A 25,527-nucleotide genomic window follows, 5' to 3' on the forward strand; every position below is an offset into this window, starting at 1 on the left:
ACGAAATCATCATAATCACACCCCGTACGTCGTACGTAAAATAACAATAATGACATAGATTTAGTCAAAAAGACACAAGCACTATTTAATACATTTTTGGCATGAATAATAGCAATAATTTACCGATTCAATAAACAAAGGATTTCTGAGACATACTTTCATTAAAGCGAACACAAATTGTGGACATAGTACGTCTTTGCATATTACAGAGTTATCTGTTTTTGGGAATAGATATTGATTGTTACGGAAATAGAAACTGTGTTGCTTGACCTTACAGGTAAGTCACTGTAATATGCGGAATCAAAGTCTGCATAGCTAAACTTTGGATACATAAAACACTGTGATGACTTTAAAGGTGTAAAGTAAATCATAGCAAGATAATAGGTGGTATTCAAAATATATCATTTAAAGTGAATAGTCGGGCAAAGGAAGCAGTGTTCTCCTTTAAGAATTTTTTACCGCTGGTCCTTAAGGACCGACTGACCCTAAAAGTTACTGGTACTGACTGAATGTTTTTGGTCCATACAAAGTTGCAATCCATCCTTCAGCCTTGTAGTTTATATAAAAAAAATAGCAACGTAATAGTTTTAATAACAATATATATTCGCATGTCCGGATTAGTATCGTGCACTCTCAAAAAAGTTGACTGAAAAGCAGAATATTACGAAAAATTGTTTTGTACAATTTGATCTTCAACATGCAATTCTATTGCTATTTTTTGCTTTGTATATATCCTCTAACTGGACCAAAAGTTGCAGGTCAAAGGACCAGCTACATGGCAAAAAAATGTCTGCCCGACTATAAAAATGTCAGTCATGGGCATACGGACAGGCGTTAATTTCGAACGCTGAAAGGAAGGCTGAAGTCGGTAAAAATGGTGTTCATATATCCAGTAAAATTTCTTATGAAATAGAAAAATAAAATTGTCGTATGTTTTGATATGTAAGGACTTTTGGAATGCCCATGTACGCCTTTTTTTTTACTGGTTTTCGTTGGAACCTCAGTTATACTCAAATACTTCTCACATTATAAATACTGTAAACAACCTTATTTTTCCACGGCGACGTAATTTCGCGTTTTTCGTGCTTACCGACTCTTTTCTTGTTAACTTAATTATGTGATTTAGATCCGTATGGTTCTACTCTATCTTGACTATAATGATTTCCATGGTGATTAATTTTCACGATTTCTTTTTTTTTTCTTCAAAACTCAAAACTTAATCTCACGTAAAAATATGTTGGTTTACGGCATAAACTAAGCAGTAGAATCCCGGAGATATTATCAAATAAATAAATAAAGTTTGAAACGCCATGACAGAGACTACTTAACATGGCATATAATTTGTAAAATATAGAGAATTACCTACTTTAGTTAGAAATGTATAATTATATTTTAACATAGTTTTTAACATCATGAAAGTATATTTTTATTGTAAACTTGTATTCTTATCACTATGGATTCATAAATTAAACATATTAAGAATATTATTAAAATAATAATTTAACCTACATTTCAAATGCAGTAATGACTGTGTTACAACTTATAATAAAACAATGAGAGCACTTTTAAACAATACACATTATTTCCTACATAAAAATGTGTTGTTTGAAGGCACATCTATTACATATGAAGACATTAATTACAAAATAAATGATTCTTTCAAAAAATGTATATAAGAAATCAATATATATGTATGATAAATCACAAAACATGATTACAATACTTCTAGCGGTAATCTCTTTTAAAACATTGGTTCATTTGAACAACAGCAATTAGGGACATACATGTTGAAATTTAATCATTTATGATGAATATACATTAAATGTAACATTATCAAGACTGATACATGAAAGGAAACTGAACAAAAATCTTAATCAAATGGTCAATTGGATTTAAAATAATATTATATTATTAGAATATTTTTCTTCTCTTCACTTTTAAGGACCTTATGTCAGTTCTAGTAACACTCCTGGCTAAGAGTAATATTAAACACATTACACCCTGAACATGGCGATATTATTGTAAAAGTTATATAATAATATGATATAAATTCATAAAATCCAGAAAACATTGCGAATACTAACTGATAGTGATAAAGATTAACAGTTATGATTTATTAAATATAACTAACACAACAAATAATAAAATATACCGCTACGTAGACGATACAATATGCTTAAAAAATGAATGAAGCAAGTTTCCTTTAGCAAAATAAGGATAATCATACAATCGTCGTCTTAAGTATTTCACACACTGACTTTTTCATTTCATGGAAACTTTTAGAAAAATCCCTGATTTATGAAACAATAGATTCATATTCAAGATTCATGAGTAGATATATAATAACATGTTTATCACTCACACATCGAAAGCTTGGTTTTAGCAACACTGCACATTTTCTCTATGAAACCAAACCAATAGGTCCTATTAATTAATTATATTCAAGCTAATATTTACTTAGGCCCAAGCGTTTGATGTTCTACCAGAATATTCGTATAAAACCAGAACAAATGTTTCACGAATAGCATGCAATAATTTAGTACTCTCTTTTCGGAAAGTCACTAAGACTTTGTATGGGTTAGTTCACAAAGATTGAAATAAAACACACGCTTGAATAACACACTTTTGATTAATAAAAAATAAGTAGGATTAAGTCAATAACTACAAATAAACACTTACTAAAAGATATTAAACACAAGCATGGATTTTTTAAGAGAAAAACCAAACCGTATCTTAGCACATTAATTCTATCAAAATCAAAATGACGCTTTAAACATTCTTTTTAAAATATTTAAACTCGTACGACAAAAGCAATGCCCATACAAAAAATAAATTTCAATGAAAATAGTTCAATGATATAAAAATATTCAAAATGTATTTTCAAACACATCCGATAATAAAGAATGAAAGACATTCAACGCGTTAAATACTTAACAATGGAAATAATTCGAAACCATCCGCAGATCTATATGGCATGAGGTCCGCATATCAAATTATCAGGAATAATAATTAAGGTGTATCAGCGTATATTCTGTATATAATACATATCATGTGTATAATTCATGATATGAAGTAACCAATATTTCGATTAAAAAATTAATAATATAAAAGTATGTAATTACGGTGCATTAATGATTTATTATAATTAAGATCCCATGAAATAACTACAAACTGTATACACTGCTTGTCTTGATATTGGTCGCATGTTGTCTGACAAACAATTTACGACCTACACACCGGAGACTGATGAGATCATTATATTGAATCAAACTTTCTTTAACGGCTACTTGTGTGATTTCTACATCTATCTCGATTTCTTTATCTCGACAATATGTCGTCGAATCATGAGGTAAGTGAACCTTTTCGAGCAGTAAAACCAATTTCAATTTCTCCTACTGGAAATAATGCGTTTTCATTTTCATTTTCCAATTCTTCGATAAAATAGAATGTATACATCTTTTAATCTCTTAACTATGATATCACCAAAATATGCTTTCGATACGCCATAATTATACGGCAGTAAATTGTGTGCTAGAGAAAGTCTGTTTACAGTATAATCTAAGGGATCTCTATGGCACTTTGGAAGAAGGCCTTAGTCACAGACTAAAGCCCTTTGTTGTAGGACAAGACCGATTGAGTCGTGTTGGTCTGGAGTTCCGGTTCCAAATCTTTCACGGATATCTGTAGAAACAAAATAGTAGAAACTTAAATGACTACATTTGGATACTGAGAATGAAAGTAAAGCATCTTCTCATGACAAAGAGCGAAAAGAAAAATTCATATATTTTACGCGAGAAAAAGAGTGTATGCACTAGACAACAAGAAACTTAAACTGAATTCAGTTCATACAAAATGTTGACATAAAATGGCAGAAACAACGCAAGTCTAACAATGTACTGATATGTAGTAGAGGTGAAAACGGTACAGAAAGAAGTACTTGAACTCATTTAACTGGACTGATGAAATGCATGGAGTAATATGCCTTAGCATATTGCTTGCAAAATAACGAAAAATATGCTACAAAATATGGCAACTGTACGCGGTGTCAGGATGAAATTGGCAGCTGAAATGTTTAACAATATACCTCAGGATCATAAAAAGGTTGCATAGTACACACAGACTATGTGCGAGGCATAAAACGGACGACAATATAGCCCCTGTTTTTGACTTATCAGTGCCTTAATGGAAACAATAAGACGCAAACAGCATAGTCCACCAGTCTTATCTCTCCCGGTAACAAAAATGAATAGTCTACTAATTTGCCAATTAGGAATCTGATGATAAATCATCAACACCAATGTGTTGTAAAGTGCCACATAACGACCAGAACGAGGACTAAGATGGCATTGATCCGTGCGACAGCCAATCTGTCGGAATGTCGACCCACCAAATAGCTATGCCAAGAATGGAGCGAGCGAGGGTGGCTTGGGCCGGTCTCTGGCAGTTGATGAACTGTGCTGTGGGATTGGGTAAGACGTTTATTTGTTCAGTGAAACTGATGGACTGAGAGCGCTGATGAGAGTTGTCATTTACTTGTACCCGGCATTGGACAAACAGTGGAATTATTTCAACGCCGAAGTAATTGGTGGCCCAGGCCTTGAATCTGCTGTCGGTTAGCATTACAGTTGGCAGCGCACACCGACTTTATCAGATGGTGGACAAACTATTTTGGATGGCTGTACGACATGCAGATACAGGCTGATAGGGTTCTTTTACCACTATCGCATGTCTCTCTACAGGGCAAGCTGCATTCATTACACCTATCTTCACATGTTTCACACCACAAAAAGGACCTAATTATATATATAATTGTATACGGAGTCTGTCATGGCGTGTACTAGAACAATAGATGGGGTATGTGGCATTGTTAGACGAAAAATAACAGAAAACAATGTCTGGGTAACCGTAATTAATACTAAGTATATATTTTCATAATTTTGGTTTGGAAAGGTCACTGCAACTCACTGCGACTTACCTTTACTCTAACATGTATACTCAAAAGATTTTATTTCACTTTGAACATTTTCTTTAGTCAGTTAATTAAATGTTGAAAAGCTATACGTATTTCCAAATATACTGAACATAATTCCTTTGCACGTGTAAATATATTTCCAAAATATATCTGATAAATGATATTATACTACGATTCACACAACATTGCTCACCATCACAGATATGTCAGTCTGTCTGGTAAGACGATGTGTTGGTGAAGAACCTTGGTTACAGGCTTGGCTCAGATTTTTCTCAACAATTACTGTTAAGTCAAAAATTGTGTTTTTCCTACTGTAACCTCGTGCAAATATATATTTAAATTCATTTTTGACTTATGTTTATTTCTAGAAATCGGGACTTGGTCAGTATACGCTGTTAGATGTGTATATTATGTGTTGAAGATTTAAATATCAAATTAAACATATTTGGAAATAAAACACAATACAGAAAGCATTAAAAAATTACTAATATTTGTTATACAACATAAAAGAACGCTCGTTCATATATATTGCATTTACGCATATCTTTTCAATAACAACGGCGTTTTATTGAAAAAAAAATAACATATACTTTGGACACGAAATGAAGAAAGGAAATAGAGAAGTTGTTAATCTGATATATTCAGTGAATGTAGCGAAAACCTGAATCAACCTGCTAGGTGAAGGATATAGGTTTCCCTCTTTCTCTTTTTTCATGACAAGAATTCCACGGAAGTGGATGTGTCGCCTGCATAGTATCACAAAAAAAGTTATTTATAGTTGAGAATATTGTTAATAATTAGGTGAAGTTACTCTTGTATATATTGATGGATTTTGCCCAGTATTGAACCTATGTAAAATCTAATTGATATAAAACAATATATTCTATCAAATTTGGTTTAAATCGGACAAAAAATATTTAAGTTATCGAGCGAAACCTTTGATTTATCTGTTTTGACAATTCTAAAGTCCTGTAGCTCTTGCAAATATTGACGGATTTTAACCATTATCGAACTCATCCGAGATATAACTGATATAAAACAATATATATAATTTGGTTGAAATCGGACAATAAATTTTTGAAGTTATCGAGCGGAAACCATGGATTTATCTGTTTTGACGATTTTAAAGTCCCATCACTCTTGCAAATATTGACGGATTTTGATCATCGAACTCATCCGAGATCACATTGATATGAAGCAATATACCAATTTGGTTGAAATCGGACAATAAATATTGAAGTTATCGCAAGGAAAACATTTCTCGGACGCCGACGCCAACACCGACAACGACGGCAACATAGTGATACCTAAGTGTCGCCCTTGCGTTGCAGGCGACACAAAAACTACAGCTGCTAATGCTTCTTTGAATGGGACACGGGTTTCTTATTCTTCACTTTCGCTTTCTTTGCTTGTTTCACGGTGGTCTGAGATACAGTTTGGTTTCGAAATACAAACAATATACGATTTATGATTAGTGGCAGAACAACAGTTTGTGAACACGTGTGATGTTTTGACAAAGATACATGCTGATAAAACTGATAAAACTTCGTCTGTCACTTTACCGTAGGGTCAACCATTCATCACGTGCTAGCACGTGCATCCAATCAAAAAGAGTGTAACCATCAACATTTGTACAAGAGAAATAAACAAAGCATTGTCATTAATAATCATCATAAGGTCATAATTATTAGAAATTAACACTGTAAACCAGCTTTCTTTCGCAGCTACTAAATTTCGCAATATCAATTTCAAAACAAGTTCGTGAAGATTAACTTTCGCAAATTTGAAAATTAAATGAAACTATATATCAATTTAAGCGAGGTTCATATGAATTCGTGGAGATAAACATTCGCGAAAAATTGGTTTACAGTATTTCTTTTTTATCAAGTAAATAACAATTCAATATCATGCTATCCTATTATTGTATCGTTTGTATAAAAACTTACCTGAGAATACTGGGGGAACATAGCGATGGCGACAGGTAAAGCACACCCAAATACAGCGGTACACACCACCGCATTAACCGCCAAATGGTACTTAGGGTTCATCTTCAAAAACCGAGTTCTACCAAAGGAAATACCAGTCTGTAGTTATATATACCAGTCTGTAGTTATATTTCTATTGGATAATGGATTCGTCGTAAATCGGATCAATTTACGTTCAGTAATGTAACAAAATAATATAATCGCAAAGAAGAGAGTTTTGATCTAAGTTAGTCTCCTTTAACATGATTTTCCATACATTTCTCACACATCAATTCGAATGCTTGATTCAAGAATATCTCTTAGATCCATTTTCTGGCTTTTTTATATATTGGCATTAAGTGGGTTTTTTTCTTGTGATATTTTTTGCAATACCTTTTCAACATCATGATCTGATTAACTATCTCCACAGTATATCTTTATTCATTTGCTTTCTTAATACTTAAATACTATGTATTTCAAATACCAATTAATATTCTGTCAAAAGTCTAGTGAGTTTTTAATACGCTTCTACATGTTCAAGAATATCAACAAAATACATAAATCACATTGGTACATGCCTGAACTATGTATAATGTAAAAAAAACCTTCTTTAAAAGATTTTATAAATGAGATTACTTCAAAACATCCATATTTCTTGTCTCATAATTTTAGTCACATTCAGACACTAACAAAAGACATATTAAATATCCGATACGAACATTTGTGTGCATATATTATCTTATCATGAACTTCATTTTATGACGAAATTCCCTGGATACATCACAACAGAATGTATCTTGAATTCAAAATTATTTTCTATTCTATTTTACTTTGTCTTTTTTCACTACACGTAACGTGTTGATTTGCCGAAAATAAAACGCAAATCAATCTTGGAATAACATACAGTGTATCTATGGAAACATAGTTCAAATTAAACTACCACTTGGTGTGTCTCGGCCAGGGGACAGAACCAAAAGTCTACCTCACAGGGGCGAACACTCAACAGAAAGCAAAAAGTGAGGCGGTGTCAATGAAGACGTTAGGAAGAGTACAGTCAGTAAGGAAGAAGAGAAAAGATAAGGTTCTAAATTTATTCGCCTTTTACGATCATGCAATAGGGGCAGTAGGTAAAATTCCAACGCCCTACCTCTACTAGTGACATGACTAGTGGGGACAGACAGGAATACCCAATACTAACTTCTCTACCAGTGACATGACTAGTGGGGACAGACATGAATACCCAATACTAACCTCTCTACCAGTGACATGACTAGTGGGGACAGACAGGAATACCCAATACTAACCTCTCTACCAGTGACATGACTAGTGGGGACAGACAGGAATACCCAATACTAACCTCTCTACCAGTGACATGACTAGTGGGGACAGACAGGAATACCCAATACTAACCTCTCTACCAGTGACATGACTAGTGGGGACAGACAGGAATACCCAATACTAACCTCTCTACCAGTGACATGACTAGTGGGGACAGACAGGAATACCCAATACTAACCTCTCTACCAGTGACATGACTAGTGGGGACAGACAGGAATACCCAATACTAACCTCTCTACCAGTGACATGACTAGTGGGGACAGACAGGAATACCCAATACTAACCTCTCTACCAGTGACATGACTAGTGGGGACAGACAGGAATACCCAATACTAACCTCTCTACCAGTGACATGACTAGTGGGGACAGACAGGAATACCCAATACTAACCTCTCTACCAGTGACATGACTAGTGAGGAAAGACAGGAATACCCAATACTAACCTCTCTACCAGTGACATGACTAGTGGGGACAGACAGGAATACCCAATACTAACCTCTCTACCAGTGACATGACTAGTGGGGACAGACAGGAATACCCAATACTAACCTCTCTACCAGTGACATGACTAGTGGGGACAGACAGAACCAATACTAACCTCTTACCATGACATGACTAGGGAAGACAGAACCAATACTAACCTCTCTACCAGTGACATGACTAGTGGGGACAGACAGGAATACCCAATACTAACCTCTCTACCAGTGACATGACTAGTGGGGACAGACAGGAATACCCAATACTAACCTCTCTACCAGTGACATGACTAGTGGGGACAGACAGGAATACCCAATACTAACCTCTCTACCAGTGACATGACTAGTGGGGACAGACAGGAATACCCAATACTAACCTCTCTACCAGTGACATGACTAGTGGGGACAGACAGGAATACCCAATACTAACCTCTCTACCAGTGACATGACTAGTGGGGACAGACAGGAATACCCAATACTAACCTCTCTACCAGTGACATGACTAGTGGGGACAGACAGGAATACCCAATACTAACCTCTCTACCAGTGACATGACTAGTGAGGAAAGACAGGAATACCCAATACTAACCTCTCTACCAGTGACATGACTAGTGGGGACAGACAGGAATACCCAATACTAACCTCTCTACCAGTGACATGACTAGTGGGGACAGACAGGAATACCCAATACTAACCTCTCTACCAGTGACATGACTAGTGGGGACAGACAGGAATACCCAATACTAACCTCTCTACCAGTGACATGACTAGTGGGGACAGACAGGAATACCCAATACTAACCTCTCTACCAGTGACATGACTAGTGGGGACAGACAGGAATACCAAATACTAACCTCTCTACCAGTGACATGACTAGTGGGGACAGACAGGAATACCCAATACTAACCTCTCTACCAGTGACATGACTAGTGGGGACAGACAGGAATACCCAATACTAACCTCTCTACCAGTGACATGACTAGTGAGGACAGACAGGAATACCCAATACTAACCTCTCTACCAGTGACATGACTAGTGGGGACAGACAGGAATACCCAATACTAACCTCTCTACCAGTGACATGACTAGTGGGGACAGACAGGAATACCCAATACTAACCTCTCTACCAGTGACATGACTAGTGGGGACAGACAGGAATACCCAATACTAACCTCTCTACCAGTGACATGACTAGTGGGGACAGACAGGAATACCCAATACTAACCTCTCTACCAGTGACATGACTAGTGGGGACAGACAGGAATACCCAATACTAACCTCTCTACCAGTGACATGACTAGTGGGGACAGACAGGAATACCCAATACTAACCTCTCTACCAGTGACATGACTAGTGGGGACAGACAGGAATACCCAATACTAACCTCTCTACCAGTGACATGACTAGTGGGGACAGACAGGAATACCCAATACTAACTCTCTACCTACCAGTGACAATATATGACAGTGACTAATGGGGACAGACAGGAATACCCAATACTAAACTCTCTACCAGTGACATGACTAGTGGGGACAGACAGGAATACCCAATACTAAACTCTCTACCAGTGACATGACTAGTGGGGACAGACAGGAATACCCAATACTAACCTCTCTACCAGTGACATGACTAGTGGGGACAGACAGGAATACCCAATACTAACCTCTCTACCAGTGACATGACTAGTGGGGACAGACAGGAATACCCAATACTAACCTCTCTACCAGTGACATGACTAGTGGGGACAGACAGGAATACCCAATACTAACCTCTCTACCAGTGACATGACTAGTGGGGACAGACAGGAATACCCAATACTAACCTCTCTACCAGTGACATGACTAGTGGGGACAGACAGGAATACCCAATACTAACCTCTCTACCAGTGACATGACTAGTGGACACAGACAGGAGACAGGAATACCCAATACTAACCTCTCTACCAGTGACATGACTAGTGGGGACAGACAGGAATACCCAATACTAACCTCTCTACCAGTGACATGACTAGTGGGGACAGACAGGAATACCCAATACTAACCTCTCTACCAGTGACATGACTAGTGAGGAAAGACAGGAATACCCAATACTAACCTCTCTACCAGTGACATGACTAGTGGGGACAGACAGGAATACCCAATACTAACCTCTCTACCAGTGACATGACTAGTGGGGACAGACAGGAATACCCAATACTAACCTCTCTACCAGTGACATGACTAGTGGGGACAGACAGGAATACCCAATACTAACCTCTCTACCAGTGACATGACTAGTGGGGACAGACAAGAATACCCAATACTAACCTCTCTACCAGTGACATGACTAGTGGGGACAGACAGGAATACCCAATACTAACCTCTCTACCAGTGACATGACTAGTGGGGACAAGCAGAGACAGGAATACCCAATACTAACCTCTCTACCAGTGACATGACTAGTGGGGACAGACAGGAATACCCAATACTAACCTCTCTACCAGTGACATGACTAGTGGGGACAGACAGGAATACCCAATACAACTAACCTCTCTAACCCAATACCAGTGACATGACTAGTGGGGACAGACAGGAATACCAAACCCAATACTAACCTCTCTACCAGTGACATGACTAGTGGGGACAGACAGGAATACCCAATACTAAACTCTCTACCAGTGACATGACTAGTGGGGACAGACAGGAATACCCAATACTAAACTCTCTACCAGTGACATGACTAGTGGGACAGACAGGAATACCCCAATACTAACCTCTCTACCAGTGACATGACTAGTGGGGACAGACAGGAAATACCAATACTAACCTCTCTACCAGTGACATGACTAGTGGGACAGACAGGAATACCAATACTAACCCTCTCTACCAGTGACATGACAAGTGGAAAGACAGGAATATCCAATACTAACCTCTCAACCAGTGACATGACTAGTGGGGACAGACAGGAATACCCAATACTAAACCTCTCTACCAGTGACATGAACTAGTGGGGACAGACAGGAATATCCAATACTAACCTCTCTACCAGTGACATGACTAGTGAGGACAGACAGGAATATCCAATACTAACCTCTCTACCAGTGACATGACTAGTGGGGACAGACAGGAATACCCAAAATACTAACCTCTCTACCAGTGACATGACTAGTGGGGACAGACAGGAATACCCAATACTAAACTCTCTACCAGTGACATGACTAGTGGGGACAGACAGGAATACCCAATACTAAACTCTCTACCAGTGACATGACTAGTGGGGACAGACAGGAATACCCAATACTAACCTCTCTACCAGTGACATGACTAGTGGGGACAGACAGGAATACCCAATACTAACCTCTCTACCAGTGACATGACTAGTGGGGACAGACAGGAATACCCAATACTAACCTCTCTACCAGTGACATGACTAGTGGGGACAGACAAGAATACCCAATACTAACCTCTCTACCAGTGACATGACTAGTGGGGACAGACAGGAATACCCAATACTAACCTCTCTACCAGTGACATGACAGTGGGACAGACAGGAATATCCAATACTAACCTCTCTACCAGTGACATGACTAGTGGGGACAGACAGGAATACCCAATACTAACCTCTCTACCAGTGACATGACTAGTGGGGACAGACAGGAATACCCAATACTAAACCTCTCTACCAGTGACATGACTAGTGTGGGACAGACAGGAATACCCAATACTAACCTCTCTACCAGTGACATGACTAGTGGGGACAGACAGGAATACCCAATACTAACCTCTCTACCAGTGACATGACTAGTGGGGACAGACAGGAAATACCCAATACTAACCTCTCTACCAGTGACATGACTAGTGGGACAGACAGGAATACCCAATACTAACCTCTCTACCAGTGACATGACTAGTGGGGACAGACAGGAAATACCCAATACTAAACCTCTCTACCAGTGACATGACTAGTGGGGACAGACAGGAATACCCAATACTAACCTCTCTCTACCAGTGACATGACTAGTGGGGACAGACAGGAATACCCAATACTAACCTCTCTACCAGTGACATGACTAGTGGGGACAGACAGGAATACCCAATACTAACCTCTCTACCAGTGACAAGACTAGTGGGGACAGACAGGAATACCCAATACTAAACCTCTCTACCAGTGACATGACTAGTGGGACAGACAGGAAATACCCAATACTAACCTCCTCTACCAGTGACATGACTAGTGGGGACAGACAGGAATACCCAATACTAACCTCTCTACCAGTGACATGACTAGTGGGGACAGACAGGAATACCCAATACTAACCTCTCTACCAGTGACATGACTAGTGGGGACAGACAGGAATACCCAATACTAACCTCTCTACCAGTGACATGGACATTAGAGGGGACAGACAGGAATATCCAATCACTAACCTCTCTACCAGTGACATGACTACCCTGACAGTGGGGACAGACAGGAATACCCAATACTAACCCTCTCAACCAGTGACTGACTAGTGGGGACCAGACAGGAATACCCAATACTAACCTCTCTACCAGTGACATGACTAGTGGGGACAGACAGGAATACCCAATACTAACCTCTCTACCAGTGACATGACTAGTGGGGACAGACAGGAATACCCAATACTAAACTCTCTACCAGTGACATGACTAGTGGGGACAGACAGGAATACCCAATACTAACCTCTCTACCAGTGACATGACTAGTGGGGACAGACAGGAATACCCAATACTAACCTCTCTACCAGTGACATGACTAGTGGAGGACAGACAGGAATACCCAATACTAACCTCTCTACCAGTGACATGACTAGTGGGGACAGACAGGAATACCCAATACTAACCTCTCTACCAGTGACATGACTAGTGGGGACAGACAGGAATACCCAATACTAAACTCTCTACCAGTGACATGACTAGTGGGGAAACAGACAGGAATACCCAATACTAACCTCTCTACCAGTGACATGACTAGTGGGGACAACAGGAATGCCCAGGAATAAACCTCTCTACCAGTGACATTGACTAGTGAAGGAACAGAACAGGAATATCTACAATACTTACCTCCAAGTAGTGACATGACTAGTGGGGACAGACAGGAATACCCAATACATAACCTCTCTACCAGTGACATGACTAGTGGGGACAGACAGGAATACCCAATACTAACCCTCTCTACCAGTGACATGACTAGTGGGGACAGACAGGAATAACCAATACTAACCTACTCTACCATTGACATGACTAGTGGGGACAGACAGGAATATCCAAATACTAACCTCTCTACCAGTGACATAACTAGTGAGGACAGACAGGAATACCACTCGATACTAACCTCTCTACCAGTGACACTGACTAGTGGGGACAGACAGTAATACCCAATACTAACCTCTCTACCAGTGACATGGATTAGTGGGGACATACAGGAATACCCAATACAGAAACCTCTCTACCAGTGACATAATCCTAGTGGGGACAGACAGGAATACCCAATACTAACCTCTCTAACCAGTGACCAATGACTAGTGAGGACAGACAGGAATACCCAATACTAAACCTCTCAAACCAGTGACATGACTAGTGGGGGGACAGACTACCAGTGAAATACCCAATACTAACCTCTCTACCAGTGACACAATTAGTGGGGACAGACAGGAATACCCTAATACTAACCTCTCTAACCAGTGACATGACTAGTTGGGACAGACAGGAATACCCAATACTAACCTCTTCTACCAGTCAGTGACAAGACTAGTGGGGACAGACAGGTAATACCCAATACTACTAACCTCTCTGGGACAGACAGGAATACCAGTTGACATGAATAGTGGGGACAGACAGGATTACCCAATAATAATACTCTCCTACCAGTGACATACTAACCTCAGGAATTACCAGTGACAGTGACATGACTAGTGGGAGACAGACAGGAATTACTCAAATACTAACCCTCTCTACCAGTGACATAGACTAGTGGGGACAGACAAGGAAATACCACAAACTAACCTCACTACCAGTGACACAATTAGTGGGGACAGACAGGAAAACCCAATACTAACCTCACTAAACCAGTGACATGGACTAGTGGGGACAGACAGGAATACATCAGTAATTCAATACTAACCTCCATACGACTACTATGGGTGACAGACACATACAACGGTGACTTGACTGTGGGGACAGACAGGAATATCCTAATATTAACCTCTCTTACCAGTGACATTGACTAGTGGGGACAGACAGTGAATACCCATTATACTAACCTCTCTACCAGTGACATGACTAGTGGGGACAGACAGGAATACCAAATACTAACCTCTCTACCAGTGACATGACTAGTGGGGGATCTAGACAGGACAATACCCAATACTAAAACCTCCTCTACCAGTGGACATGACTAGTGGGGACAGACAGGAATACCCAATACGATAACTCTCTACCAGTGACATGGACTAGTGGGGACAGACAGGAATACCAATACTAACCTCTCTACCAGTGACATGACTAGTGGGGACAGACAAGGAATACGCGCCATACCAAATACTAAACTCTCTCATACAGTGACATGACTAGTGGGGACAGACAGGAATACTCCAATACTAAACCTCTCTACCAGTGACATGACTAGTGAGGACAGACAGGAATACCCAATACTAACCTCTCTACCAGTGACATGACTAGTGGGGACAGACAGGAGGGCATTCCAAATACTAACCTCTCTACCAGTGACATGACTCAGTGGGGACAGACAGGAATACCCAATTACTAACCTCTCTACCAGTGACATGACTAGTGGGGACAGACAGGAAATACCCAATACTAAACCTCTCTACCAGTGACATAGGTCTCTAGTGGGGACAGACCAGGAAATACATCAGAAATGTGCAAGCACAAGACTAGTGGGGACAGACAGGAATACCCAATACTAACACTCTCTAACTCTACCAGAAATGACATGATAGTGACGGGACAGACAGGAATACCCAATTTTAACCCTCTCTAAGTGACATGACTAGTGGGGACAGACAGGAATTACAAATACTAAACCTCGCTACCAGTGACACAATTCAGTGGGGACAGACAGGAATACCAATACATAACCTCTCTATACAGTGACATGACTAGTGGGGACAGTGACAGGAATACCCAATACTAACCCTCTCTACCAGTGACATGACTGTGGGGACTGACAGGAAATCCCAATACTAACCTCTCAACCAGTGACATGACTAGTGGGGACAGACAGGAATACCAAATATAAACCTCTCTGTACCAGTGACATGAACTAGTGGGGACAGACAGGAATACCCAATACTAACCTCTCTACAGTGACATGACTAGTGGGGACAGACAGGAGATGCCCAATACTATAACTCTCTCTACCAGTGACTCATGACTAGTGGGGACAGACAGGGAATACCCAAATACTAACCTCTCTACAGTGACATGATAGTGGGGACAGACAGGAATACTCCAATATCATAACCTCTCTCTACCAGTGACATGATAGTGGGGACAGACAGGAATATACCAATACTAACCTCTCTACCAGTGACATGACTAGTGGGGACAGACAGGAATACCTATCTACTAACCTCTCGACCAGTGATCATGACTAGTGGGGACAGACAGGAATATCCCAATACTAACCTCCTCTACCAGTGACATGAACTAGTGGGGACAGACAGGATTAATACCCAATACTAACCTCTCTTCCAGTGACATGACTAGTGGGGACAGACAGGAATACCCCATACTAACCTCTCTACCAGTGACATGGACTAGTGGGGACAGACAGGAATACCAATACTAACCTCTCTACCAGTGACATGACTAGTGGGGGACAGACAGGAAATACCAATACACTAACCTCTCTACCAGTGACATGACTAGTGGGGGACAGACAGGAATATCCAATACTAACCTCTACCAGTGGACTAATGACTACCAGACAGGAATATCCAATACTAACCTCATACCAGTGACATGACTAGTGGGGACAGACCAGGAATACCCCAATACTAACCTCTCTACCAGTGACATGGGACTAGTGGGGACAGACAGGAATACCCAATACTAACCTCTCTACCAGTGACATGACTAGTGGGGACAGACAAGAATACCCAATACTAACCTCTCTACCAGTGACATGACTAGTGGGGACAGACAGGAATAGCCCAATACTAACCTCTCATACCATGACATACAGGACTAGTGGGGACAGACTGACAGGAATACCCAATACTAACCTCTCTACCAGTGACATGACTAGTTGGGGACAGGACAGGAAATACCCAATACTAACCTCTCTACCAGTGACATGACCTAGTGGGGGACAGACAGGAATACCCAATACTAACCTCTCTACCAGTGACCTATGACTAGTGGGGAGACAGGACAGGTAACTCTCTCTACCCAACTAGTACTAGCGACTCTCTTACCAGTGACCTCTCTACCAGTGACTATGACTAGTGGGGACAGACAGGAATATCCAATACTAACCTCTCTACCAGTGACACAATTACTAGTGGGGACAGATCAGGAATACCCAATACTAACCTCTCTACCAGTGACATGACTAGTGGGGACAGACAGGAATACCCAATACTAACCTCTCTACCAGTGACTTGACTAGTGGGGACACTGACAGGAATACCCAATACTACTACTCTCTACCAGTTACATATGACTAAGTGGAGACAGACAGGAATACATTCAACACAAAACCTATCTACCATTGACAGTGACTAGTGAGTCACAGACCGGAATACTCGATACTAACCTCTCTACCAGTGACATGACTAGTGGGGACAGACAGTAAATACCCAATACTAACCTCTCTACCAGTGACACAATTAGTGTGAGACAGACAGGAATATACCATCATACACCACTCTAACCAGTGACATGACTAGTGGGGACATGAACAGGAATACCCAAATACTAAACTTCTTTTACCAGTGACATGACTTAGTGGGGACGGACAAGGAATACCCAATACTAACCTCTCTACCAGTGACATGACTAGTGGGGACAGACAGGAATATCCAATACTAACACTCTCTCACATAACTAGTGAATACCCAATACTAACCTCTCTAACCAGTGACATGATAGTAGGGACAGACAGGAATACCCAATACTAACCTCTCACACCAGTGACATGACTAGTGGGGACAGACAGTAAATACCCAATACTTAACCTCTCTACCAGTGACATGACTAGTGGGACGAGACAGGAATATCCAATACTAACCTCTCTACCAGTGACATGACTAGTGGGGACAGACAGGAATACCCAATACTAACCTCTCTACCAGTGACACATGACTAGTGGGGACAGACAGGAATACCCAATTACTAACCTCTCTACCTAGTGACATGACTAGTGGTGACAGACAGGAATAACCAATACTAACCTCTCTACCAGTGACATGACTAGTGGGGAACAGACAGGAATACCCAATACTAACCTCTCTACCAGTGACATGACTAGTGGGGACATACAGGAAATACCCAATACTAACCTCACTACCAGTGACACAATTAGTGGGGACAGACAGGAATACCCAATACTAACCTCTCTACCAGTGACATGACTAGTGGGGACAGACAGGAATACCCAATACTAACCTCTCTACCAGTGACATGACTAGTGGGGACAGACAGGAATATCCAATACTAACCTCTCTACCAGTGACATGACTAGTGGGGACAGACAGGAATATCCAATACTAACCTCTCTACCAGTGACATGACTAGTGGGGAAAGACAGGAATACCCAATACTAAACTCTCTACCAGTGACATGACTAGTTGTGGGACAGACAGGAATACCCAATAACTAACTTCTCTACCAGTGACATGAATCTAGTGGGGACAGACAGGAATACCCAATACTAAACCTCTCTACCAGTGACATGACTAGTTGGGGACAGACCCAGGAATACCCAATACTAACCTCTCTACCAGTGACATGACTAGGTGGGGACAGACAGGAATACCCAATACTAACCTCTCTACCAGTGACATGACTAGTGGGGACAGACAGGAATACCCAATACTAAACTCTCTACCAGTGACATTACTATGTGGGGACAGACAGGAATACCCAATACTAAACCTCTCTACCAGTGACATGACTAGTGAGGACAGAGACAGGAATACCCAATACTAACATCTCTCTACCAGTGACATAACTAGTGGGGACAGACAGGAATACCCAATACTAAACTCTCTACCAGTGACATGACTAGTGGGGACAGGGACAGGAATACCCAATACTAACCTCTCTACCAGTGACATGACTAGTGGGGGGACAGACAGGAAATACCCAATACTAACCTCTCTAACCAGTGACATTACTAGTGGGGACCAGACAGGAATACCCAATACTAACCTCTCTACCAGTGACATGACTAGTGGGGACAGACAGGAATACCCAATACTAAACTCTCTACCAGTGACATGACTAGTGGGGACAGACAGGAATACCCAATACTAACCTCTCTACCAGTGACATGACTAGTGGGGACAGACAGGAAAACCCAATACTAACCTCTCTCTACCAGTGACATGACTAGTGGGGACAGACAGGAATACCCAATACTAACCTCTCAACCAGTGACATGACTAGTGGGGACAGACAGGAATACCCAATAATACATAACCTCTCTACCAGTGACATGACTAGTGAGGACAGACAGGAATACCCAATACTAACCTCTCTACCAGTGACATGACTAGTGGGGACAGACAGGAATACCCAATACTAACCTCTCTACCAGTGACATGACTAGTGGGGACAGACAGGAATACCCAATACTAAACTCTCTACCAGTGACATGACTAGTTGGGGACAGACCAGGAATACCCAATACTAACCTCTCTACCAGTGACATGACTAGTGGGGACAGACAGGAATACCCAAATACTAACCTCTCTACCAGTGACATGACTAGTGGGGACAGACAGGAATACCCAATACTACAACCTCTCTACCAGTGACATGACTAGTGGGGACAGACAGGGAATAATCCCCAATACTAACCTCTCTACCAGTGACAATGACTAGTGAGGACAGACAGGAATAACCAATACTAAAACCTCTCTGCCAGTGACATGACTAGTGGGGACAGACAGGAATACCCAATACTAACCTCTCTACCATGACATGAATAAGTGGGGACAGACAGGAATACCCAAAACTAAACCTCTCTACCAGTGAGCATGGGAAAAAAAAATAACTAGTGGGGACAGACAGGAATACCCAATACTAACCTCTCTACCAGTGACATGACTAGTGGGGACAGACAGGAATAACCCAATACTAACCTCTCTACCAGTGACATGACTAGTGTGGGACAGACAGGAATACCCAATACTAAAACTCTCAACCAGTGACATGACTAGTGGGGACAGACAGGAAATACCCAATACTAAACTCTCTACCAGTGACATACTAGTGAGGGACAGACAGGAATACCCAATACTAAACCTCTCTACCAGTGACATGACTAGTGGGGACAGACAGGAATACCCAATACTAACCTCTCTACCAGTGACATGACTAGTGGGGACAGACAGAATGGGGACCCAATACTAACCTCTCTAACCCAGTGACATGACTAGTGGGGACAGACAGTAATACCCAATACTAACCTCTCTACCAGTGACATGACTAGTGAGGGACAGACAGGAATACCCAATACAAACCTCTCTACCAGTGACAATGACTAGTGGGGGACAGACAGGAATACCCAATACTAACCTCTCTGTCTGCCAATGGACAAGACAGTGGGTGACAGACAGGAATATACCCGACTAAATGTGGACATGACAGACAGGAAGGAATACCCAAATACTAACCTCTCCTACCAGTGACATGACTAGAGGGGGACAGACAGGAAATACCCAATAACTAACCTCTCTAAAACTACCATTGACATGACTAGTGGGGACAGACAACGAATACCCAATACTAACCTCTATTCTATACCAGTGACATGACTAGTGTGGGGACAGACAGGAATACCAAATAATACTAACCTCTCTACCAGTGACATGACTAGTGGGGACAGACAGTGGGGGAATACCAATACTAACCTCACTACCAGTGACACAGACTAGTGGGGACAGACAGGAATACCCCAATACTAACCTCTCAAACCATTGACATGACTAGTGGGGACAGACAGGAATACCCAATACTAATACCTCTCTACCAGTGACATGACTAGTGAGGGACAGAACAGAATACCCAATATCTTAAATTCATGAAATGACTAGTGGGGACAGACAGAAAACCCAAATACAAACCTCGTCTAAACTAGTGGGGACTTCGTGGAGACAGACAGGAATACCCAATACTAACCTCTCTACCAGTGACACCCCTCTGACTAGTGTGGGGACAGACAGGAATATACCAATACTAAAACTCTCTACCAGTGACATTGACTAGTGGGGACAACAGACAGGAATATCCAATACTAACCTCTCTACCAGTGACATGACTAGTGGGGACAGACAGGAATACCCAAATACTAATGGCCATCTGGGGCCTACCCACAGTGAACATGACTAGTGGGGGGACAGACAGGAATACCCAATCAATACTAACCTCTCTACCAGTGACATGACTAGTGGGGACAGACAGGAATACCCAATACATAAACTCTCTCTACCAGTGACATGACTAGTGGGGACAGACACGGAATATCCAATACTAACCTCTCTCTACCAGTGACAATGACTAGTGGGGACAGACAGGAATAACCAATATACCTCTCCCAATACTAACCGAATGCCCAATATCTCACAGTGACTAGATAGTGGGGACAATACACTCTCGACCAATACCCAATTATCCTAACCTACAGTGACTCTCAACCAGTGACAAGACTATGGGTAGAATTGGACAACTAACCTCTCTACCATGACAGGAATACTACACTAACCTCTTCTCAGTGACATGACTAAGTTGAGGACAGACAGGAATACTCCCAATACTAACCTCTCTAACAGTGACATGACTAGTGGGGACAGACAGGAATATCACCCTCACCATACAAATTTAGAGGCGACAGACAAGGAATACCCATATAAAACCTCTCTACCAGTGACATGGACTAGTGGGTGACAGACAAGATATACCCAATACTAACCTCTCTACCAGTGACATGACTAGTGGGGACAGACAAGAATACCAATACTAACCTCTCTACCAGTGACATGACTAGTGGGGACAGACAGGAATATCCAATAACTAACCTCTCTACCAGTGACACTACTAGTGGGGACCAGACAGAATACCCAATACTAACCTCTCTTACAGTGAGGGGTCTGGACTAGTGGGGACAGACAGGAATACCCAATACTAACTCTCTACTAAGTGGAAATTGGGATCTGTGGGGACAGGACCATGTATATACCCAATACTAACCTTCTCTACCAGTTGACATAACTAGGTGAGGACAGACAGGAATACCCAATACTAACCTCTCTACCAGTGACTTGGGACTAGTGGGGACAGACAAGATTACATCCTAACCTCTCTACCAGTGGACATGACTAGTAACTAGTGGGACCAAGAATGATACCTCTCTACCAGTGACATGACTAGTGGGGACAGACATTAATTATACTAACCTTCTACCAGTATATATACTAAATTCTTACTTGGGGACAGACAGAATACCTGCAATACTTTTTGACATGACTGTTTGGCTGATCATTTAGGACACTGGAATACCCATAAAGATGACTACCAATACTAACCTCTTACCAGTGACATGACTATGGGGACAGATGAATACCCAATACTAACCTCTTACCTGTGACATGGACTATGGAGGACTGCTAGGAATTATAACTCTACATTTGCGACCACATATACTAACCTCTCGTTAAGTGACATTAGATAAACTTACTCCAATAATACCTTTCTATTTATAATTTTCTAATTAGATGTACCGACCTAATATTTTCATTCTGATTACTATACTTACCCGTTTGGCTGCTAGTTTTTAGATGTACTATCCATAGTACTCAACCATATTCTTTAACTAAAATTCTGCTAGGAAGTATGTCAGTAGGACATGAAAAAGTCGCTGCAATCAACAAATCTTTGATTGCTTAAACTTAAAACTATCTAACCTCTATTTTAACATGTTTGTGGCCCGCTAAAGCTGTACCGACTGATTCTGATTACTTATTTACTATTACCTGTTTGGCCGCTATTTTAGATGTACCGACCACATTCTGATTACTACTTACCTGTTTGGCCGCTATTTTAGATGTACCGACCACATTCTGATTACTACTTACCTGTTTGGCCGCTATTTTAGATGTACCGACCACTTTTCTGATTACTATACTTACCTGTTTGGCCGCTATTTTAGATGTACCGACCACATTCTGATTTACTACTTACCTGTTTGGCTGCTATTTTAGATGTACCGACCACATTCTGATTACTATACTTACCTGTTTGGCCGCTATTTTAGATGTACCGACCACATTCTGATTACTACTTACCTGTTTGGCTGCTATTTTAGATGTACCGACCACATTCTGATTACTATACTTACCCGTTTGGCTGCTATTTTAGATGTACCGACCACATTCTGATTACTACTTACCTGTTTGGCTGCTATTTTAGATGTACGACCACCACTATTACCGTTTGGCGCTATTTTGTAGATTGATTCTGTATTTATTACCTACTTACCTGTTTGGCTGCTATTTTAGATGTACCGACCACATTCTGATTACTATACTTACCCGTTTGGCTGCTATTTTAGATGTACCGACCACATTCTGATTACTTACTTACCCGTTTGGCTGCTATTTTAGATGTACCGACCACATTATGATTACTATACTTACCGTTTGCTGCATTTTTGATTAGACCACATTCTGATTACTACTTACCTGTTTGGCTGCTATTTTAGATGTACTAAACCACATTCTGATTACTACTTACCGTTTGGCTGCTATTTTAGATGTACCGACCACATTCTGATTACTATACTTACCCGTTTTGGCTGCTATTTTAGATGTACCGACCACATTCTGATTACTATACTTACCCGTTTGGCTGCTATTTTAGATGCACCGACCACATTCTGATTACTACTTACCTGTTTGGCCGCTATTTTAGATGTAACGACCACATTCTGATTATTACTTACCCGTTTGGCTGCTATTTTTGATGTAACCGACCACATTCTGATTACTATACTTACCTGTTTGGCCGCTATTTTTGATGTACCGACCACATTCTGTTTATTACTTACCCGTTTGGCTGCTATTTTTGAGGTACCGACCACATTCTGTTTATTACTTACCCGTTTGGCTGCTATTTTTGAGGTACCGACCACATTTTGATTACTATCTACGACATCTATTCCCTCCGCCAGTTCATTGTTCCTCATCAGTAGAACATTACAGACGTTTGCTGCAGCTGTGAAGAAACAATAGGATAAAGTTTACACATCCATTGTGACATACAATCTCATTCATACTGTTGTTAAATTGTACTATTTCCATTTTAACATCACATATCCAAACTTTAAATCCGAAAGTTTATAACCATATACTGAACTGATAAAATGAGACTGATAATTTTGGAAAGTCAAAAACGTTATTAGTTTACCATTAATACTACAAAAACAGCTACTGTATTCGCCGTAATTAGCGCCCCTTCCCCTATAAGCGCCTCCCCTTTTCTGGAGAAGAGTTGAAGTTGTACAAACGTCCCCATTCACGGATTTAACAATGTTTTACAACATGTGAAACCTATAATATCAGAATCATATTCCATATTACATGAACTTAGGAGTCTTTTACATGTGAATCACGACATAATAATGCATCTCAAAGGATAAAAGGCATATGAATGTTTACTATACCATGTGTACAGAAAGATTAAAAATATGGCTGACTTTGTTCGTCCACAACTTACATATTGGTTCATTAATTAGCGCCCCTCTTTGTTACAATTATTTAAGTTCCCTGGGCACTAATTACAACAAATACTGCACATTTAAGTAAAAAAAACAAGTGTCTTATTTGATAATTTAGGGAGGAACGCTACACAATATAATTTTACTTACCAACAGCAGGAAATGGAACAAATCTTGTGATCAATGTTTTTGTGGCCGGGCTGAATTTATCTGCTTTCTGTATAAACCGGTTCAAAGCTACCTGTAGGTTTAAACAGGGGAAATTACTCTTACTTCATCAAAAAAGATCAGGGATTTGTTTGTCATTATACAAAGAGGAGTAACTCTTTCAAAATTTGAAAAGTGACTAATATCTTAATTCAACATATTTTTATTAATAACTAATTCAATAAGTTATTTATGTAAATCAAACTTGAGTTATGAACAATTTTGTTTTAACAATTATACAGACGACAGTATATTCAGCCCAATACCTGCATCTTGAAATCAAAGTAATCATGTGATTGAGAATCATTTTGACAATTTACACTAAGGAATTACTTTGAAATTTCCTTGGACTTGTCATTACGTACTGGTAGTTGGTAGATATTAAATTAAATACTCACAGCTATAGAGACAGCACTGGTAACAGCGCCCACATATCCAGCTAGGAACCTACTGGTAGGGGTGGGCTGGAAAGCAATCACACATTAAAAAAAAAATATAATGTAATTATTATCATAAGTTTTTCTTTATTTCTTCCATAAGGACACAATAACAGAAGAGCATATTTTTTAAGGATTCTATTTATACTTTCTGCTCATATTCCAAAAGACAA

The 25,527-nt window shown here is 40.3% G+C and overlaps 1 protein-coding gene across 1 annotated transcript in view; it reads right to left on the reverse strand.

Annotated features, from left to right (window-relative positions):
- Positions 1–987: 987 nt before the first annotated feature.
- The window catches only part of LOC138335074 (sideroflexin-5-like), a 39,524-nt gene continuing 14,984 nt past the window's right edge, over positions 988–25,527 (reverse strand). The window contains exons 7-12 of the mRNA XM_069283977.1: positions 25,316–25,381; positions 24,861–24,951; positions 24,089–24,208; positions 10,626–10,704; positions 6,919–7,036; positions 988–3,681 (exon numbers count right to left, since the gene is read on the reverse strand). Coding sequence (XP_069140078.1) covers positions 3,604–3,681; positions 6,919–7,036; positions 10,626–10,704; positions 24,089–24,208; positions 24,861–24,951; positions 25,316–25,381 — 552 coding nt within the window. The 3' untranslated portion in view covers positions 988–3,603. The remainder of the gene's footprint in view (positions 3,682–6,918; positions 7,037–10,625; positions 10,705–24,088; positions 24,209–24,860; positions 24,952–25,315; positions 25,382–25,527) is intronic.

Source organism: Argopecten irradians, chromosome 11 (genome assembly GCF_041381155.1).
Source record: "Argopecten irradians isolate NY chromosome 11, Ai_NY, whole genome shotgun sequence".
Classification (NCBI taxonomy): domain Eukaryota; kingdom Metazoa; phylum Mollusca; class Bivalvia; order Pectinida; family Pectinidae; genus Argopecten; species Argopecten irradians.